This window comes from Tenrec ecaudatus, chromosome 1 (assembly GCF_050624435.1).
Source record: "Tenrec ecaudatus isolate mTenEca1 chromosome 1, mTenEca1.hap1, whole genome shotgun sequence".
Classification (NCBI taxonomy): domain Eukaryota; kingdom Metazoa; phylum Chordata; class Mammalia; order Afrosoricida; family Tenrecidae; genus Tenrec; species Tenrec ecaudatus.
The window spans coordinates 147609126-147630036 of NC_134530.1; the positions used below are offsets into that span (position 1 = coordinate 147609126).

Consider the following 20911-nt stretch of genomic DNA (forward strand, 5'->3'; position numbering starts at 1 on the left):
TCCCAGATCAAGTCCATAAGTTCGATATTGGCCCATATGTCTGATACCAATCTATTAATTACTCTTCAGACTCATGAAACACATGCAATGATGCTGAATGCAAGACGATCACAGGCCAGTGGGTGGAAAGTCTTGTGGATCCAGTGGCAGTGGAAGCATCTCAGCGCTGGCGTGGGGCTCCATGTGGATCCTCCAGCTTCATATTTCTAGTGTAGCTCTCAGGGCTCTAGCTGCATCAGGGTAGCTCCATCAGGCTGTTGGTCAGTAATGTCTTGCAGGGATTATATGTATCTGGCTGCTAGTGAACTATTTATCTCTGTGGCACCTCCAAATGAGCTCATCAAGCTGAAACCTGATTGACAGGCTACACTCTACCCCTTCACAAATTGACATCAGGGAACCTGAAGGAGTTTGTGTACCATAAGCAACATCATAATAAATAGAAAACAAACCTGAGGCTGTGCAGGCTTTCATTTTGCTTGGACCCTCAGTCTACACCCATGGAAACAGCAGTCTGTCAATCAAATGGCAAAGACTTCTAAATTGTTAAAGAGCAAAGATATCAGTCACTCTGAGGACTAAAGTCTACCAGACAAAACCCCAGATGATTGAAAGCACATGTAAGTGAGCCAGTGAATAAGAAAAGCAGAGAATTGGTAGATTTGAATTACATGTTGGTGAAGATATTGAAAGTATAAGTCTGCCTCAGAAGAAGTACAGCTGTAGTGCTCCTTACTAGAGAGGATTGCTAGTGCTTTGGACACAGCAGGAGGGATCAGTCCCTAGAGAAAGACTTAGGTGAAGCTAGAGGTGAGAGAGAGATCTTCAACAAGATGGTTTAACAATGACTGCAACAATGGGCTCAAAACATTTGTCAGGGTGGGGCAGGGTGAGGCTATTTAGCATTTATACAATTGGGTCACTATGGGAATCAACTAGACAGCACCCAATAACAATCCTCCTTGAGGACTAGTTGGAATTGGAATTGCCACCTTTTTAAGAGATGTTTGTAATGCAAATATATTCAAACATCCTTGCCTTTGTCTTTTATTAATGGTCAGTCTGTTTCAAGGCTATCCTTTTGAGTTCCTTAGTTCAAACTGAGTGTAACTTCTTTTTGGCCATTGAAAAGCTTTGTTTTCTTGTATAATTGGGAGGAAGGCAACCTTCCTTGCCAAGTCCTGCAGAGCCTCCCGAATTCCTCTGGCTTCTTCAGCAAAACATTTGCTGGAATTGTGTCTATTTTATCACGTATTGCAGAAATCTGCCTGTGGTGCCCTACGTGTCTTAGGGCAAAGGTTTCGATGGCCAGATCAAAGGAGTGTTCTGTGGGACCTCACTCCTGGATTTGGCTTTGAGTTGACATTGTTAAAGGCTGTTTGTTTCTACCTGGGTGGCTGTATGCCACTGTTGGCTGCCAACTTCCAGTGCCGGCTCTCCCTTTGAGAATCTAGTTTATGAGAAACTGGTACATTCTGTTTTATTTGCTGACAATTTTATAAAGAACTCCAGCTACTCAAGATAACCTAGTTCAGCTACCGATGCTTACTGACATGGACTCTTCTCACTCCTGGTGTCACTAGATAGGGTTTCTGAGATTACATTTCCAGGAGCACACTGCCTCCTTTTTCTCCCACGGAACTGTTGGTGGGTCTGAACTTCTGAACTTGTTTGCTTGTCCAAAAATGCCACTAGAGCTCTTAGTTCAGCTGTCAGGGAAATCAGATAAAGGAAGATTGATAAGGAACAAAAGTGGATCTTAAGAGAATTAGATGAGCTAAAGTTCTTTGAACAGAGGGCATATATAAACTCACAGAAGCTCTGTGATGGCAGAAATCAATTTCCCACCTCTTCAAAAATAAGCTCTCTTACTGATTCCGTTTGCAGATATACCTGCTATAATAGGCTTTCTTCTTGGTGATGGAAATACCAGTTTCAGTTTTCAAACTTTAAAGTTCACATTTTCTTTTTAATGTGCCCCCCCTTTTTATTTTTGGCTAGACAAGCTCTTCCTGCTTTATTTAAGGGCTGCTTTTTGGTTGCCCCAGAGAGCACAGATTAGTTGTAACACAGATAGAAAATGCCCAAATGCTGAATTGTAGAAACCAAGTGACTGAGGAGTAATGAAAATCAAAATATACTGAGCATTTATTTCATTTTCTTCAAAGTGATCTTGGAGACTGTAGGGGTGACCAGCACATCAGGGCTGTATGAGCCCACAATTCCTTTTTAAGCCAGAAGCAGACAATAGTTTTGGTGAAGACGTCGAACAAATGAAACCTGAGCAGTCAGATGTTGAAAGATGGGAAAAGAAGAGCTTTCAGGACATCTAGAACAGCATGTATGAAAATAAACTTTAATACCCAGATGAAATGAATGAATTTTTCATAGGAAATTGGTTTAGACCGGTTCCGTAACAACCAGAGCCACCCACTGCCCCATTGACACGCCCCAGGGGTTTCTGCTTCACCACACCTCCTGGTGTGTGTGTGAAGATCATGTGCATGATGTGTCCAGAGAATAATGTGGTATGAAAAGTAGTAGGTTTAGGACAGGGTAAGCCAGCCTGCAATTCTAAAGAACTCACTCTCTTCAGGCCTCGTGGGCCTTAGCAGGTAAAATCTTTGAACAAAAGGAAAGTTTCTGGCTTCTTTCCTACTCTCTGCCCCCATGCCTCCCTCCTACTTTGTGTAATCAAGGAGTTCTGGTGGTATACTGCAAGGTCAGCAGTTCAAAACAACCAGTCAGTCACTTCTGATCCTCCAGAGAATGATGAGGCTTTCCACTCCCGCAGTCTGTCTAGGAAACTCTGGGGCATTTCTTCCCTGCCCTGTGGCCTCATTCTAAGCTATGTATGAGTTGGCATGGACTGATGGCAGCGAGTTGATTCTTACGGAATGTTGCCAAGATGTTTTCACCTGCCTCCTCCGTCCCTGTGCCTTTGGTCCCAGGGACACGCATTGCCTGTTGCTAAGGCATGTTATTGCTGGCTTTATTGGGTTGTTGGCCTGGGGAAAGGTACAAAGGTAGCCCAGCTGGACTTCATGACCTGGGTTCCTGACATTCCTCGCACTGGGTTACACAGATTGTGTGGCCTAAAGAGAACAACTTTGGAGAACACTGGATTTGATCTATTTGGAGCTCTGGTATGTTTGTTTAAGAAAAATACCATTAGATAACTTTATTTTCTTTGCCCCATTTGTATGTTTATTTCGTTCTGAAGGATGAGTAGATGGCAGTGCGAGGGCTTGTTTTGTTTCTTTGGGTGGTTACCCCCTCCCTTTTGCAAGTCCTCTGAAACACTTCTTCCCTTCCTGGTACTGATGGTGTTGCTGTTAACCGGTTATTTCCTGCCAGCCCCTGGCTTCCCTAGAAGCTCACGCTTTGGTAACCGTCCTGTACAAAGAACAATCAAGGAGTAGTAAACCGGACTGCAACTATGTGTCCACCGAACGTGTCTCAAGGGCAGGGAAGGCCAGCCTTTCACATAAGGAAGCCTGTGTGGCCGAGAAAAGCACTCACTGTTCGTCCTGGCAGAGCCCCTGTCCACTCCCTCCCACACACACACACCTCGATGCCTTGAGGGAGACACTCGGGCCTTTCTCTCAAACTAACTTGACTTTTTAAAAATAAAAATGATTTTTCTCTTTGACTCAACGTTCTTCCCAGCGTCTGCAAGGCCGAGCAGGGGAAGTGGGGGAGGGGTGTGTCTCCTGCTTGGCTACTTTTCTGTGCCCCTGGCAGCTCGGTTCGGGGGCTCTGCGGAGACTGGCGCAGTCCAGTAGCCCCCATCCAGGTCCCGCCGCTGCCCTTTGCCCCCGCTTTTCCAGCAGTCCCCCGGCGGAAGGCGTGCGGTGGGGGGGTGGGGGGCGTGGGCGTAGCCCGGCGGAGATTCTGAGCAAGAACCTCCCGGCTGCACTGGGGCCCCAGGCGGTAGCCACGTTCGGATCCTGGCTGGACGCCAGGGGAAGGAGCCTGGGGCGAGGGGAGGGCCCTGAGGGAGGGGTCAGCCTCCGAAGGAAAGAGTTAATGTGAGGAGGGGGAGGGGACAGGAGGAAGAGGCGAAGGGGAAAGGCGCAGGTAGGAAGAACGCCGAGGGAAGTCCAGCCTAGGGAGAGAAGGCAGCCCGCAGGGTCAGGGGTCAGAGTTTGGGGACTTCCCCCTCCGCAAGCACCCTCTTCCTCAGGCCGCTAACTTCCGCGGCCGCGACTTTCAGTTTCATTTCCCCGGACCCTCCTGCCTGGGCCGCAGCCACCGCCGCGATGCCCGGCAAGTTCAGCTGCCGGCAGCTCCGGGAGACCGGCCAGAGCTTCGAGAGTTTCCTGGCCGTTCGGGGACTGGACCTGGAGACGGATCGCGAGGTGTTACGGACCGTTTACAACCAGGAATTCAAGATCAGGTACGGCCGGCCCACTTTGTCCTCGCATCGCGGGCCCAGCTCCCCGCCACGACCCCAGCGGCGGGCGCGGACGGACAGCTTCCCCGCAGGCGGCTCAGGCCCGTCCTGGGGGGCGGCACCGGTCTCCCCTCCGCGCTGAGCCCGCACCCGCCAGCGCCGCCCGGGACTCGCGCGTTCTGCCGGGCCCCCCGCTTCGAGCCCCCGCGGGGACCCTTCTGGGAAGCCCGCACCCTGCGCGGGGAGCGGGTGCCCGTGCCCGTGACCTCGGTGGGGCCTGGCGGCGAGAGGGAGGCGGCAGCCCTCCGGTGGGGGAAGGGAGCCTCCGGAGGGGGCGCGGGCGTCGCGGGCGAGGGGGAGGCAGCTGCCTGCCCGCTGGTGTCTGCGGAGCCCGGCGCGGGCTTGATGGGGACCCGCGCCCCCGTTGCTGGCGCTGTCTGCTTGAGAGTCTACCCCCCCTGGGAGCTAAAGACACTGTAGGAGGGAGCGTCGGAAGGGGGCATGGGAAAGGAGGGACGTTGCGAACTACACAGGGTACCCACCCACCATTAGCACCTGTGGCTTCTCCATGGAGACCCAGAGCCAGGGGCCGTCTCAGGGAGGCCCCTTCGCACCCTGCGCCTGAAGGTAGTTCGGTTCCCTTTCCTGTTACCACCCAGTGAAAATCGGAGACTTCTGACAAACCGCAGAACCAGGCTTCAAGATCACCTCTAGCAACAGGCTGCAGCCTTGGGCAGAAAACCCGGAAACGGGTTAACGGGGATCAATGTAAAGATCTCTCTACAAATCAATACCGGGCGGTGGGAGTTGGGATGAATACTAGTCGCCTAGAAAAACAGAGCATGGATTTTAGCAGCCCCAAAGGCCAGTATGCGTGCAAAAAGACCGCTAACAAAACCGCCTTCTGCCTTCGTACAAGTGAGGGAAGGAGAGGTCGCGGTACTCTATTGACCAGTCCACCTGGACGTTGTCTTCAATAACAGATGACACCTTTAAAGGGGCGCATTAGCAGTCTTGAGCGACATCTGAAGAAGGGGGCCAAGATGAGGACCTGTGTCCTGGCCCACACTGTGCCGAGCGCTGTTGGGAAGATGAAGATGGAAACTATGCAGCCCTTGGGCACCGTATGGGGCCTGGCGCTAACTAAACCAGGTGGCCAGCAACTGTGCTGTATTTTCTGATGCAGCGGTGACCCGTGTGTGTCAGATTAGAAGTGCTTCATAAGGGTGGGGCTGACGGTTGAAGCTTCTGACAACCCAGCTTGCAATGCACTGACATTGATTCCATTTTTCAGGTTGTCCAACCACTGGGCCTGTTCTACCACCATTGCCCATCTTGTTTCCCATGGCTGGTTTTCCATGAGTAGATCACCAGGCCTTTCTTCCTAGGCACCTCTGGGTGGGCTCAACCAACCTTACTGTTCGCAGCCAAGCAGATTAGTCTTTCCATGATAAATTCGAACAAATAGTGAGCTGAAATGAGGGTTATGGCAGGGATATGAGGAAGTGGTGGGTACAGATGAAGAGCAGATGCCATGCAATCACGTCATAGCAACACTTCACGTACATCAGCTCTCCTCTAATGTGCAAAAAAATAAGGAGCAGCTAACCACTTCTTTCGCTCTCAACTGAAGATGTACTATGTGGACCAGTACTGGGGAAAACCAGTTCTGTTAAATTGCATACAGGAAAACCATATTTACAGAACCATCTAATCAGGATTGTCAAAATGATTTTAGTTATTTTATATAAATATGATATTCCCCTTACCTTTAGAAGAACTGCCCACTAGGGTTTGCAAGGCTGTAATCTTTACAGAAACATGCTGCCCCTCTTTTTTTTAATTTACATTCATCACATCAGAGATTCTTTCCTGGAGGTCTTCTCCAGGCTCAGAGCCTGGGGAGTAGGCTGTCTTCTTGGCCTGACACTGCAGACAAGTGGTCAGGAAGAAGTGCTTCGCTGTTTATGGACGTCAGCTCTACTGAATTGGATACTTGCTATGGCTTCCACATGAACCCTTCCCCAAAGGCACAGCTATGCAGTCTGCTCCTGCAGGTCCCTAACATAGCCCCCCAGGTCCTCAAAAGTCCTTATCATCACAGATGTCAAGGTACACATCAAAAGTCTCCCTGTTGCAGCTTCCATTTGGAGTGAAGATCCCATCGACACAGATGGCAGTGACAGAGTGGACGTTCTTGGAAGTATTGAGTCCAAAGGTGCAAATGCAGGCAGACTGCAGGCACCGTTACGCTTGTCAGGTTCCATTGAGAGTCCACATACTGCCCAATCATAGGCCCCACCTTGCCCCACAGACCAGTGCTGAGCGGCGGTTGAGGCAGGTGCCCTTGAGAGGAAAGATGGACCGTGTCCTCATTGGAGGCGCAGAGGAAGGCAGAGCCTGGCTGAAGTTGATGCAGTAAAGGGTGGCAGGGTCCCTGCCTCCCAACATTGCCGCCAGTTTCTCCTTGGCCCACATGTCTAAAAGACGAATGAGGGTGCCCTTCTGGGAGGCCAAGGCCACTGCGGGGCCTGGCTGGTTCAGGAACACATAGCTGCCACTTTTTCACAGAGCGGCTGGTGGGTATGGACTGCCCCGCTTTTAGCAACCAAGTACTTACCCACTGCCCCAGCAGGGCTCCTTAAATAAGATCACAAATGAAAGGGAAAACCCCGCAGCCATCAAGTCAACTCCACCCATCTTGACCCTATGTAGTTTCCTAGACTGTAAACATTTAAAGGGGCAGACAACCTCATCTTTTTCTCAAGCAGCAGCTGGTGGGCTGGAACCACTGACCTTATTGTTAGTGCTGACCCGCCAGGGCCATTACTCTTTGACTCTTAGGTGGGAATTCAAGGGAGGAAGTGGCGGTGACCTGTCTTGGCGCACAGACATGAGGGAGAAAGGCCACTTTGGGAGGTCATTCATTAGGAAACCTAGTCAAGGACACGAGAAATATTTGCTTCAGAAGAGGGAACAAATGAAGACCAGGTAATTTTCCTTGAAAAGTTAAAAGGCTGACTTGGAGAGGATTTTGCCGACCAGGTCTCTTCAACTTGGAGGCTGCTGCTTGCACAAACCTCCAGGTGGAGAGCTTCCTTCAACCAACCAACCAACCAAAAGCTGCCATCAAGTTGATTCCAACCCAGCAACTATAGGTCAGTAGAACTGCCCCTGTGGATTTCCAAGACTGGAAGTCCTTACAGGAACTGCTGGGCGTTTCAGACCGACCTAGCTATGCCATCTAGGCTTGAAAGACACCCTTAAAACCAAGGTCCCATGTTGTGAGTAACCGTCTCCTTCCAATCGGAATGAATTCCTTTTGGCTCCAGGCTGTCATAGCTCGTACTCCACACCGTGGTTGTGGCCCAATTGCACTCCGGATTGAGCTAGTCTATGACTGCCCTGTCAGACTGCCAGATCCTGTGCAGGCAGGAACTTTAACCTTGGTTGCACAAACGCCTTCACCGCCCCAACAGTGCTTTGAGCTGGAGGTAGCAGCTGCTCTATAAACGCTTGCAGCATCGAGTTGAATTTGCAGTTAGAGCTCCAGCGGGAAGTATACCAAATTGTTAGCGTAAACCAGACTCTAACACCGCAGGGCTAGTAGGTGCAGTTGTACAGCGATGATATATGAAGATTACAGTAAAATCATGGAAGGTAGGAGGAAAGGTATAAAGAAGTGAGACATTTCATGGTAGCATGCTCACCTCAGCACCTCTTGGTGGGACCTCCACGTGGAGGTGGGAGAAGAGAGGAGTCTTTACTGTCTTGGGATTTTATAGGTGGCCATAGACATGCATATTCAGGAGTTACATAGGTCACAAGGTGGGTGTAAAGCTCAGTAAAGCCCCTGAGCTCCCCAATACCTGCATTGGGGGAAGGCATGGCGGGGATGGGTGCCACAGCGGGGAGGAGAGCAAGGAATGTCTGCTTCTGCAGGAAGACAGCCGCACCTATGTGCTCTCTCTTTAAGGCAGCATAGCTGTCAGGGGAGACTGTGGGAATGCTATTTAAAGCACCAGGATAATGTACTTGAACTTGATCTCTCACTTTCCAAAGTGGTGGCTTTCCTACCATGGAATGCTAGCTTTCCAGATTCCCTCTGTAATAAGTTAGGGAATATAGACCCTGGCCAAGATTCTACACGCCATGGGAAGGTTACTTCCATCCAACTCAGTTCTTTTATGGCATGAAATGCATGCCTTACCCCAACTCCTGCCTTTTCTGATCTCCGGAGTCATTCAATCGAAGTCCTCAAAGCGGTTCTGTGCCTTGATTGCTGCCTCCGAAAGGCAGTGTACTAGGGAGCAGTTATGTGTAGACAAACAAATGCAAGCCATTATTACAGGTGCTGGTATAGTATTGGGATCAGAAAGCACTATTTAGAATTCCAACTCTGCTACTTACTAGGCTTAACACTTTCTAGGTTTATTTGACTCGATCTCAATCTTTACACTCCTCATGTATAAGAATATGAAGGGTGATGCCTTCCTTCCAGGGCTGTGCATGAGGGCCAAGCGAGCTATTATAAATAGCTCAAGTGTTTGCATTGTCCAGCTACACGTTGAATGTAGGGGCCCTCAAATGTTTTAAACAAGGGGTCAGTTCACTGTCCCTCAGACCCATTGGAGGGCCAGACTAGAGTTTAAAAAAAAACTATGAACAAATTCCTATGCACACTGCATCTATCTTATTTTGAAGTAAAAAATACGGGTCAAAAACACCCGGCCGGCTGCATGTGGCTCGTGGGCCACAGTTGGAGAACCCCTGTTGTGTGGGCTTTAGGGGTGGTGCCTGTCATTTGGAGACAGGCATCCTGCTTGGTAAAGGAGCGCGGTAGCGAAGAGGGAGATCTTCGACAAGATGGGTTTGACACAGTGACTACAGTGATGGGCTCAGGCGTCCGAACAGTCGTAAGGCTAGCACGTGACCAGGCAGTGTTTCTTTCTGTTGTACAGCGGTTGCAGTGATCACGCTTTCATAAAGAGGATTAGGAGTCAGTTGTAGGGAGGAAGGACTGGTATCGGGAATTTTCTTAGAGAAGACAGTTCTTGCCTCGGGATTCACTCTCACTGCCATCGAGTTGATACCAACACCCAACCCCCTTACAGTTCAGAATAGAACTGGCCCTGTGGGTTTCTTAGAACTGGCCCTGTGGGTTTCTGAGCAGTAGACAGCCTCGTCTCTCCTTTGGAACAGCTGGCAACTTTGAACTGCTGACCAGTGGGTTGGCAACACGCTGTATATACTTCATCAGAGCTCCCATTACCTTGGGTCACTGCCAAGTCAATTCTGACTTAGTCATCCTGTCCTATCTATAGGTGAGATGCTGGTACAACCGCCCCGTTGGTTTCCAAGGCTGTCTGTCTTTACGGGAACTGAAACTCGGCTTTTTCACACGGAGCCACTGCTGACTTTGGGTTAGAAGCTTACTATGTATAGCCCAGGGTTCCTTGGTTGGTGGGAGTGATGTTAGCTGTTGAGTCAGGTCCTACTCAGTGACCCCATGTGCAACAGAACGGAACACCGTCCGCTCCTACACCCTCCTCACAGTTGTGTCCTGTGTGTGAGCCCATGGTTGCAGCCACTGTGTCCATCCATCTTGTCAGTGGGACTCCTCTTTTTCCTGCCCTTCCATTTATCGAACATGATGCCCTTCGCCAGCAACTGGTCTCTCCTGAGAACACAGCCAAAGTAGACGAGACCAAGTCTCTACACCCATGTCTAAGGAACAGTGTGTCTGGACTTTGCCCAAGACAGATCTGATTGTTCTTTTGGCAGTCCATGGTGCTTTCAGCATTTTTGGCCAACACCATCGTTGAAATGCATGGACTCTTCTTTGGTCTTCCTTATTCAGTGTCCAAATTTCACAGGCATCTGAGGCTACTGAAAATTCCATGGTTTGGGGCAACCTCAGTGTAGTTCTCAAAGTAACGATCTTGCTTTTCAACGCTTTAAAGAGGTTTTGTGCTGCAGATTTATCCAATGCAATGTATCGTTTAATCTCTGGACTGAGCTTCGCGTGCGGATCCACACAAGATGAAACCTGTGACGATTGCAATCCATTCTCGGCTTATCGGGATGTTGTTACCTATTGGGCCAGCTGTGAGAATTTTTGTTTTCTTTACATTGAGTGAAAGTCTAGACTTTCTACTCCCATAATGAGTTGCTGTCTCAGAAATCCACAGGGCCAGTTCTACCCTGTCCAATAGGATCAGAATTGAATCAACGCAGTGGCGGGGAGTTGGTTTATTGCTTTTGTTTTGTGTTTCATTTTTGGTTATGTGGCTTTGTAATCCACACTGAAGGCTGCAGCCCTTGATTTCCATCAGCAAGTGCTTTATTAGGTCCTCCTTGCTTTCAGCAAACAAGGTTGGTGTCATCTGCAAATCATAGGTTGTCAGGCAACCAGTCCTGAAACAGAATCTTCATAATCTAACTTCTCTGATGAGTTGCTCAGCGGACACATTGAATAAGTACGGCGAGAGGATACAACCCTGATGCATACCATACCTTTGCTGATTTTAAACCATGTTCTGGTCATCCGGGCTCTATGTACAGATTCCCTGTGAGCATAATTAGGTGTTCTGGAATTCTCGTTTCTCAAGGCTATCCATCGTTTGTTATGGTCCACATGGTTGAATGCGTTTTTATAATCTGTAAAACATCTTTCTGGTATTCTCTGCTTAAGCCAACATCCACTTGGCATAAATAATAATATCACTTGTTCCATGTCCTCTTCTGAGTCTGGCCTGAACCTCTGGCAACAGATGCAAATGTTGCTGAAGGATTGTCAGCCAAGTTTCACTGGCGGGTGATGTCGACAGTGTTCAATTCATCATTTGCACATTCTCTGGGTCCCTTTTCTTTGGAATGGCGACAACTAGCCACCCCCAAATACCTTGGCATCAAAGGGTGAGTGCATGCATTGTTTCGTTAGTTTGTTGAAACATTCTCATTGATATTCCTCCAATTTCTGGAGCCTTGTTTTTGGCTAATGCTTTCAGTGCAGCCTGGACATCTTCCGTCAGCACCATTGGTTCTTGCTCATAGGCCACCTCTTAAAATGATTGAAATGTCTACTGGTTCTTTTTGGTACAGAGACTGGAGCAAATCAGAGGAGACACTTATTCAGCTAATACTGGCAGGATGCCTCTTAAGAGCAAAGCAGTGCTGGAGATACACAGAAGAACCCTGGCTGTCAAATGAATGGTTTCATAACCTGATCATTAATCTGGAGTGGTGGGTGCTTGTAAGAAGTCCAGCGTGCTATGAGAATGTATTTTGGAGACCTCACCGAGTGCAGGGGTGAGAGGCGGCTTCTGGGAGCAAGTGGAGCCTACAAAGGCAGCGAGTCAAGGCTTAGGAGTGCTAGAAAGATCATGCTGGCTTCTGGTGTGGAGAATGGCTTGGTGGTTGGATTATCTGTATTTCGGTCATTTTTTTTTTAAATCCTAAGGATATTTTACTGTTAGACTTAATATACACCAATTTTTTAAAACAGTATTTACCCTTGAAGTAATATGCAGCATCATTCCCTGCCTTTGAAGGTTTTTTGTTTTTAAGTATTTTGTATTTTATTTTGTTTCCGTTAAAAAATTTTTTAAGGCCTCTCATCTTGACCTGCTAATGAATGCGGTGCTCCTGGTTTGTGAAAAACTAGATGTGTTCTTCTGCGATCACTTCTAAATCTGATATTATGTTCTGAAATACCCATTCCCATAGCCGCGGCCCTTTTCTGAACTGGTTCTCAAAAGATGAGTCATCATTTACCCAGAACACCAGAGGCCAACAGCAGGGCACTGCAGCCCCAGGACGTCCAACTGTGGAGCTGTAGTCTGGAGGGGGGCCCGTGATGGAAGGAGCTGGGTACAGTGGTTGTACCCCCAAGGATGGATGAAACGTGAAGGATGAGAATCTGTGCCTTCCTTTCTTTCTCTCTCTCTTTTTTTTTTTTTTTTGGCCTTCCTTTCTTTACACAAAATAGGGATGGTAATAGTTGCTACCTCAGAGGGATGCTGTGGGAATAAAATGAGTCAGGGATGCATTTAGGCACTTAGAACAGCACATAAAGTATGTCAGTGTTTTCCCTTGTTGATGATATTGTGGTGCATTATCATTGTACTCTGGAGGGGCTGAGTGAGCCTTGTTAAAAGGTTCGGATTGAATCCTGTAGGTAGGGAGGGAGTGTTCTGAGGGGCTAAGTACTGGGGGGTGATGAACAGATGTGTGTTGGTAACTCATGGAAACGGGAGTCGTGGTTGGTGCAGTGGTGAAACATTTGGTTGCTGACAGAAAGGTGAACACGTGAGTCCATCTCTTGCTCCAGGAGAGAAAGATGCTGCAGTTGACCTGTGTGAAAATCACAGCTGGGAACGCCTGTGGGAGAGACAGTTCAACTCTGCCCTATGGGGTTGACGTGAGTCAGACTCAACCTGAAGGCATTGGGCAAGTTGAACGCAGCCAGAATAAGGGGAGTTGAACGCAGCCAGAATAAGGGGAGGTATGCATAAAAGGAAACATGAAGCCCAAAGTAGAGATTTTTATTTTCCCAGCGAAGAAAGCCTAGTTCGAATTATGCTGGTGAAGAATATTGAAGGTGCCATGGGTTGCCAAAAGGACAAACACATCAGTTGTGGGAGAGGGACAGCCAGGCTGCTCCTTCGAGGCACAGATGGTGAGACATGGTATCAGAAAGACCAGTCCCTGGAAAAGGGCATCCCGTTTGATAAAGTAGAGAGGTACAGCGAAAAGCAGAGTGCTTGACAAGGTGGACTGACACAGTGGCTGCAACAATGGGATGAGACATAACAATTGTGCGGATGGCACGGGACCGGGCAGAGTTCTGTTCTGTTCTACAAAGGGTCGCTATTCATCACAACTGACACGGCACCTAATAACAAGAATGCCTAATAGCAATGGATGAGCAGACCGCTCATGGAAGAAATACAAATGACGTAGAAAAGGAAAGCTCCTCCACTCTTTTGGTTATCAGGAAATGTGAATTTAAATAAATGTCATTTTGTGCCTATAGAAGCCATTTGCTGATGATTGATCTTGATCTATGACATACCCACGTGTATAGGCATATCACTGATTTATAGGGCTTTCAATGGCTGATTTTTCTGAAGTCGATGGTACCAGGCCTTTCTTCCAAAGTACCTGCGTAGGGGTACGGGTAGACTTGAACCTATATATGGCGAAAATAAATTTTTAATGGGAATTTCAGGTGCAAGAGTCTGGGGAAAGGATGTGCACAAACTTCCTGCCGGGCTGTAAATTTCAACAACCAGTTGAGAGGGCAGTTTGACAGGACCTGTCAAAGTTGTAAAGATTTCATTGCCTTTGATTCAGAAGGTCTACCTCAAAGACTTATTTCCATAAAAACTGTCCTACAAGAGGGTTTTTGTGCCCGGATGGCTCCTGCAGCGGGCTAGAGCTGGGGAAACTACTCAAGCACACCACGATCCTTTGCAGCTCCTCTTGCAGTTGAGCTGCTTGGTAAAAACAGTGCTGTGGAAATGTGTCCGTGGTGGCATAGAAGAACAAGTGTTGCGGAAGAGTGCATGGAGTATATGAAGCCCTTCAAAAGTTTCACCGAAACGTGGAAATAAACCATGAAATAATACATTTTTAAAAAACTCCATCAATGTCATCCTAAAGACCAGAAGGTCGTTGGAAATTACCCATGTCAATACAACCCTTTTTACATTAGTCACAAGAGAAACTTGGGTGGCCTTTAAAGATATTTTAAGATTGGAGAACAAAAAAAACCATCAGGAGCCAACTCTGGACTGTAAGGTGGATGCATCATGATTTCCCTTGGAAACACATGAGAAATTGCCCTTGTTTGATGAGAAGAACTAGCATTACCATTATCAGGTAGAGAACTACTGAGGCTTTACTGCATGTTTTTCTTCCAAAGCAGTGGTTCTCAGCCTGCCTAATATTGTGACTCTTTAATACAGCTCCTCATGTGGTGGTGACCCCAACCATAAAATTATTGTCGTTGCTACTTCATCACTGTCATTTTGCTACTGTTAGGAATTGTGATGTAAATATTTGATATGCAGGATATATTAGGTCCTGTGAAAGGGTCTATCTGACCCCCAGAGGGGTGGTGACCCACAGGTTGACAACAGCTGTTCTAAAGCTTTGGTTAGCTCTGACAATGCTCACAATAAGCCGCCAACTGTTATCATTCTTTGTTCGACAAGAATGTCAAGCAAAATGCCTTGGGCATCCTTTAAAAAAAGCATTGTCATGACCTTTACCAATCTGTCTTTGCTTTGATGGGCCACTTCTACTTCTTGAACACCATTGCTTTGATTGTGCTTTGTCTTCAGGATTGTACTGATAAAACCAGGTTTGATCTCCTTTTTCACTATCAAGAAATGCAGCAGGATCCTAATCCTGTTTGTTTGAAATTCCCATTGAAAGCTCTACTCTGGATTGCAGGTGATTTGGGCTCAAGGGTTTGCCACCCATCATGGGAGGTTTGTTCAACTCTAATTTTCCAGTCAGATTTGTGTGGGTGCTTGGCTGTCAGTGGCTGTGACTATCTTGCTGAGAATCGTCTGATGCATTGATGAGAGTCTCCCCAACTTGCCTTAGTAGTGGGTGTTGGACTAGGGTGGTTATTGTGCCGGATAACTTCCTTGCAAATAGTTGGACACCTTCTTGCCTCAAGGGTTTGGTTGTATGAATGTTACATCCCTTTCTTCAGGAACCTTTTACAGCTATTCTTACTGTTTAAAGGGGCTTCCAAGTCACTCTTCAGCTGTAAGCTGCATTACTAACTGTCCAAGCAAATCCGTGTAGGCTTTTTGCTCAAAAAGTAAACATTTCAGATCAGACCATTCAACTAATTTTCCCCCTCAATCCATCAGAAAACAGATCATTCTTTGTCCACCAGATATAAGTAGGTGGAAAGCAAGATACACTGAATGAAAAACCTTGGACAAGCCCATGTTTGTTTTCCTCATGGTAATACGGTATGTTGTTTGTTTTTAAAGATTCTGATGTAAACCACCCTCCTCTGCATAAAACAATGGTTACCTGAAGCCTTAATGTATTCATTAGGCTACTTTATAGGCTAAAAACAACTGTTTGAGCTGAAACCGTGGGGGTGCTCTATGGCAGCGGTTCTCAACATCTTTCCGATGGCCTCAGGGACCGAGACACCGCTCCGCTGTCGGACTCCCGGTGGGTCCGCCCCCATGCAGGGACCCCCACATTTCACTACTTGTCATTAGAAATAAATATTTCACAATATATAATGACATACTGTTTTTTGATTAATCACTATGCTTAATTATGTTCAACTTATAACAATGAAAATACATCCTGCATATCAGATATTTACATGACGATTTATAAACAGTAGCAAACTGACAGTGATGGCGTAGCAAGGACAGTACTGTTATTGTTGGGGTCACCACCACATGAGGCACTGGATTAAAGGGTGGCGGCATGGGGAAGGTTGGGAACCCCTGCTCCATGGTGTTGGCTGGCTGATACTTGTCAGCTTGTCAGTTCTCCCCAATTGGGGCCTGAGTTGTTGCCTTGCAAATTGGTGGATCGTCTGCAGCTGTGGGTTTCCTCTTCAGCAGTGTCTCATCCGCCAAAAAGAGTTATCTGTCTCTTTGTAAACTGCTGATTTCTTTGAGGCATTTTCCCCATAATTTTTTTGGAAAGCATCAGTGATTTTCCACTCAAGCTTTACTATAAATTTGTTCCTGCTTCAGTTTTAGCAGCATTTCTGTTGCTCTGAGAGGGGCGTTTTCAAGCGGATATCTGATCCTTCTTGGTACTTCAAACTAGATCCTGTTCAAACATGTTAAACAAGTTATTTTTAATTTTAGTGTCGTTTTTTTAATCCATAATTTTTTCATAAGATGCACTTTTTGTGAACTATTTGAAGAGCCCTCAGTAAAAAAATGGTATGTTTTTAAAATTATTTATATACACATGGAAAAATGTGTATAAAACTGCTCAGCAACCAGTTGGGACTTAGGGCCTGGGCCCTTTAATGTTTATGTTAGATACTCCCCTTGATTTAATGTTTTCTGATACTCTGTGGGCACCTCTGTTTATCAATTTATGCTCACACACTTAGACCAAACCCATGTAAGATTGCCCACGTGGAATCATTATATGTCCTTTTCTGTTGTGGACCCCTCTTTATGTCAGCATCTCACTTACATTTTTGCTCCGCATTGCATTTACAATTTTTTAAGTTTCCAGTGGATTGGTACTAATGTGTGTCAGAGTAGAACTGTGTTCCACATTGTGTGTGTGTAAGTAGATCACCAGGCCTTTCTTCAGGTGCACCAAAGAAATCATGTCTTACACATTTCCTACATCCCACTGATCTTTCTCAGCAATGTGTCATGGAAATCACTTATCATCATTTGGGAGATACTTCTGATACATTGCTGGTTTTTAAAACTTTTTTGTCATATAATTCACATCATACAATTCAATAGTTTAATCATTAAGAATTGCTGACAATCATCACCACAATCAATTTTAGAATATTTTCTTTGCGTCTTCCGGTCGCTGGCACTCCGGGAGCAGTAGGCATCGGTGCAGACATGGCCAAGTCCAAGAACCACACCACACACAACCAGTCCCAGAAATGGCACAGAAACGGCATCAACCCCTTCCCCCTCCCATCACAATGATACAGATCTCTTAAAGGAGTGGACCCAAGTTCCTGAGGACATGTGCCAAGAAGCACAATAAGAAGGACCTGAAGAAAATGCAGGCTAACAACACCAAGGCTTGTGCCAAGGCCATTGAGGACCTTGTAAAGCCCACAGAGGTCAAGGCCAAGATCCCAATGGGTGTCAACTGCAAGCTCAGCCAACTGGCCTACATCACCCACCCCAAGCTTGGCAAGCCGGCTCAGGCATGTATTACCAAGGGGCTGAGGCTCTGCTGGCCCAAGGCCAAGGCACAAAGCAAGGCTGACGCTCCAGCCAAGCCCGCGACTCCAGCTCAAGCTGCCAAAGGTGCAAAGGCTCCCCCAGAGTAGAGTTCTCTGTGAGGGTGAGAGGGACTGGTGTGAGCCCTGGGCTGCCCCTACATGGTGCTGGTGTCTTCTTGTACTGTTTGTACAAATAAACCCTGGTGGTGCTGTTAATGTATATAATTTTTCTTCTTTCTAGTACTCAGTCTTATTAACTCCCCATCTCCTCCCAACCTTTCTTGTTAGACCCCCTTTAACCCAGTTACTATTTGAATTTACCTATCCTGGATTTTATGTACAGAAAAACAAATAAATCCCCAACAAAGTAAATTAGAGAAAAACCTCAGTTGAAAAGAAAGCTGAAAATAATAAAAACTAGAACAAATTTTTACAGGGTCAAAATGGAGGTCAAATGATAAAAGGTGTGAAGTTTTAACCCAGCTGCATCTGCAGTCATCCCCTTTCCAATGCACTCTGCGTGCTAGCAAGGCTTCTGAAACCCTGCTCTGTGGTCAGAGGGGTTCACTGGAGGCTCAAGTCACGTGGGTTTCAAATGTAAATAACTTTAAAATGGGTCAAAATGTAATATCTTTTAAAAAATAATTTTATTGGGGGCTCGTACAACTCTTATCATAATTCATACATACATCCATGGTATCAAGCATATTTGTACATTTTTTGCCGTCATCATTCTCAAAACATTTGCTTTCTAGAGCTCATGGTTTCAGCTCACTTTTTCCTCTCCCCACTCCCCCCAAAATGTAGTATCTTAAAGTGATACATTACATTTTAATCTAGCTGCACTGCCATAATCAATTTTACAATGCTTTCTGGTTGGTAACTAGGCTACTCACGTCCTAGACCATAATCAGGGGATTCACCAGAGGCTGATCCCTGCAAATGGATTTTAGGCTTCCACTGTCACCTGGAGCCTTCTGCAAGCCAGGCATTCACAATGTAAGCTCTGATACTGTTCCCATCTTGGATTGGAGTTTTATTATTTACAATCCTTGGATCACAGGCTGCTGTGCTTCTTCCATGTGGATTTAGTTGAGGCCTCACTTAGATGGCTGCGTGTCTGAAGACATTCATCTGAGAGCCAGGCCGTTTAGTTTCTTTGCCACACTTTGTTTACCTTTTATCCTTATATGAGGGGGTCTTCAAATAGCTTATAGAAAATACATCTTAGGAAAAAATTACGCATGGATTTCAAAAAAATTTTTCACCAAAATAAGCTTGTAGTGTAACTTGTTTCATGTGTTTGATGTTTGAACAGGATATAGTTTGAAGGATGTTGAGTGCCTTGAAAGAACAGTCTAGACCCAAAACAAACAAACATGAAGGGTCAGCGAGGAGACCCAAGGCCCATTTGTAAACAATTGGATATCCTCTCACAGAAGGGTCACAAGGAAAGGATGAGCCAGTCAGGATGTAGTGTAGCACCGATGAAACACACAACATGCCTCTACTTCTTTAATGCTTCCTGCCCCACTACGATAACCCAAATTCTACCTTACAAATCTGGCTAGACTGGAGCATGTACACTGGTAGAGATAAGATCCCTGGACACCTGGAATCCAGGACAGATAAACCCTTCAGGAGCAATAATGGGAGTAGGGATCCCATGAGGTTAGGGGGAACTGTGGGAGATGAACAATAGAAACATGGATGAAGCAAGGTTACAGATGGTGTAAAATATGGGGGAAAAAAACCCAAAACAACATATAATTTATCAAGAGGTCATGAGGGTGGGGCGAGGGGGAGAGGATCTGATATGATACCAAGGCCTTAAGTAGAAAGAAAATGTAAAAAAAAAATGTTTTTAAAATGATGACGGATACAAATGTACTTGATGCAATTGATGTATGGATTGTTATAAGAGCTGTAAGAACCCCTGATAAAATTATTTCTAAAAGAAGTAAAAAATAACAGTCTAAAGTCCAGTAGTCTGTAGCACATAGCCTGAGTCCCCCAGGACTAATACCCCCCTCGGTATTTTATTATGAAAAATGTCAAATGTGCAGAAAGGCCAGTGCACACCAGTATACCCTTCACCTAGATTCCTTCAGGAACATTGCGCACTATTTGTTTTAGAACACACCTGCCCTACTGTCCATTCCTATGTCGCAGAATTGACTCCGAGGCAGTGGGTTTATCCCTGGTGCTGTTGCAGTTCGAAACCACCAGCCACTTGAAGGAGAAAAACAGGGCTTATAAACCCACATGGCCAAGTTCTACCTTAGCCAGGTGTCAGAATCTACTCAATAGCAGTGAGATTGGTTTTGGTTCTTGGAATCCATCCAGCCAGCCATTTGAAATTTTGTTTTTTAATATATTTCACAGTAAGTTTCAGGCATGCACGCTTTTCACTCCTAAACACCTGAGCTTGACTACCTTCAGTTCAATGTTTGTTGCTAGTTCTTTTTAGAATGAAATGGACGTTTAAACTGTGGGACATCACCGCTGTATGAGTTTCAGAAATGCACGTGCCTGGGAGCCCTGTGTGATGTCCTGGTTAGGCACGGGGCTTCGTGGTCGACAGCAGCTCCGAGGGAGAAAGATTGAGCTTTTTACTCCTGTAAACTGTCATCGTCGCCTCCGCGGCAGTGAATTTGTTTGTTTTTGACGTTCGAAGCAGGCTTTGGGCTGGGGACTGGTGTTAACTTTAAAGGATTTGGTAGACAAGACGCTGCTGTGTTGAGTGGTGGTAGTATGAGGTGGTACGTCCTGGAAAGGTCACTATGTAAACCTTTTGTGCCTTTGACCTTCTGTAAAGCAAGAGACTTGTCAGCATATTCACTGTGTGCTCTGTGATTGGGAAGGGGGCTTCAAGATAAGATAATGTTCAAGTGAATATTGTCTCCTCATCTCATCCCACCATTCTGCCTCCACTGACCATTGAGACATGAACAGCCGGCATGATATTAAACTCCACTCTACCTACCAATACATCCTATTGTGGGGAGAAAAAAAATCTGAAAAACAAAAACTCAGTAACAAAAGATGTAAAAGACTTATTCAGAAATAAGAAAAGTGTCACCCAAAGATTTTGAATTTGGGGCATGATGAACGATGATGCTTGGTGAGGGAAAAATCGTGTCAGTCGACTGGACTCCGAGACAATGACAGGACCAAGTTCTCTTGTTTAATACATAAAATTTAACTCTTCAGAAAAGCGCCTCACTGTTCCACACCAACTCCTATTTATGTAGACATTGAAATACAGCTTATTAAACTATAGGGGGAGGAAAAGAGGAGTGCAGATCGCTGTGAACAAACTACTGACATTGATTGCATCCGCCCAGAAAGTTCCCGCCTGCCCGTCCTTGGCTTTCATCCTTACCAGCCCAGAGGCAACCACTGCTCTGAAATGTTTCTGCTTTTATAGTGTTTGCTCCAGAACTTAATGTTGGCAGTGAATCTTGTGAGACCGTTTCACCAGTGGGTGAGACCACCCCCCCCCCAGGGGTGGGGGAGCCGAAAGAAAATCCAGACTACTTGCCAAAGCAGATGAAAAACTCAAAGCCAAACTGCAGCGA

The 20911-nt window shown here is 46.4% G+C and overlaps 1 protein-coding gene across 1 annotated transcript in view; it reads left to right on the forward strand.

Moving 5' to 3' along the window:
• The first annotated feature begins 4029 nt into the window (after positions 1–4029).
• MOV10 (Mov10 RNA helicase) overlaps positions 4030–20911 on the forward strand; it is a 33173-nt gene continuing 16291 nt past the window's right edge. The window contains exon 1 of the mRNA XM_075559466.1: positions 4030–4399. Within this exon, the coding sequence (XP_075415581.1) occupies positions 4263–4399 (137 nt within the window). The 5' untranslated portion in view covers positions 4030–4262. The remainder of the gene's footprint in view (positions 4400–20911) is intronic.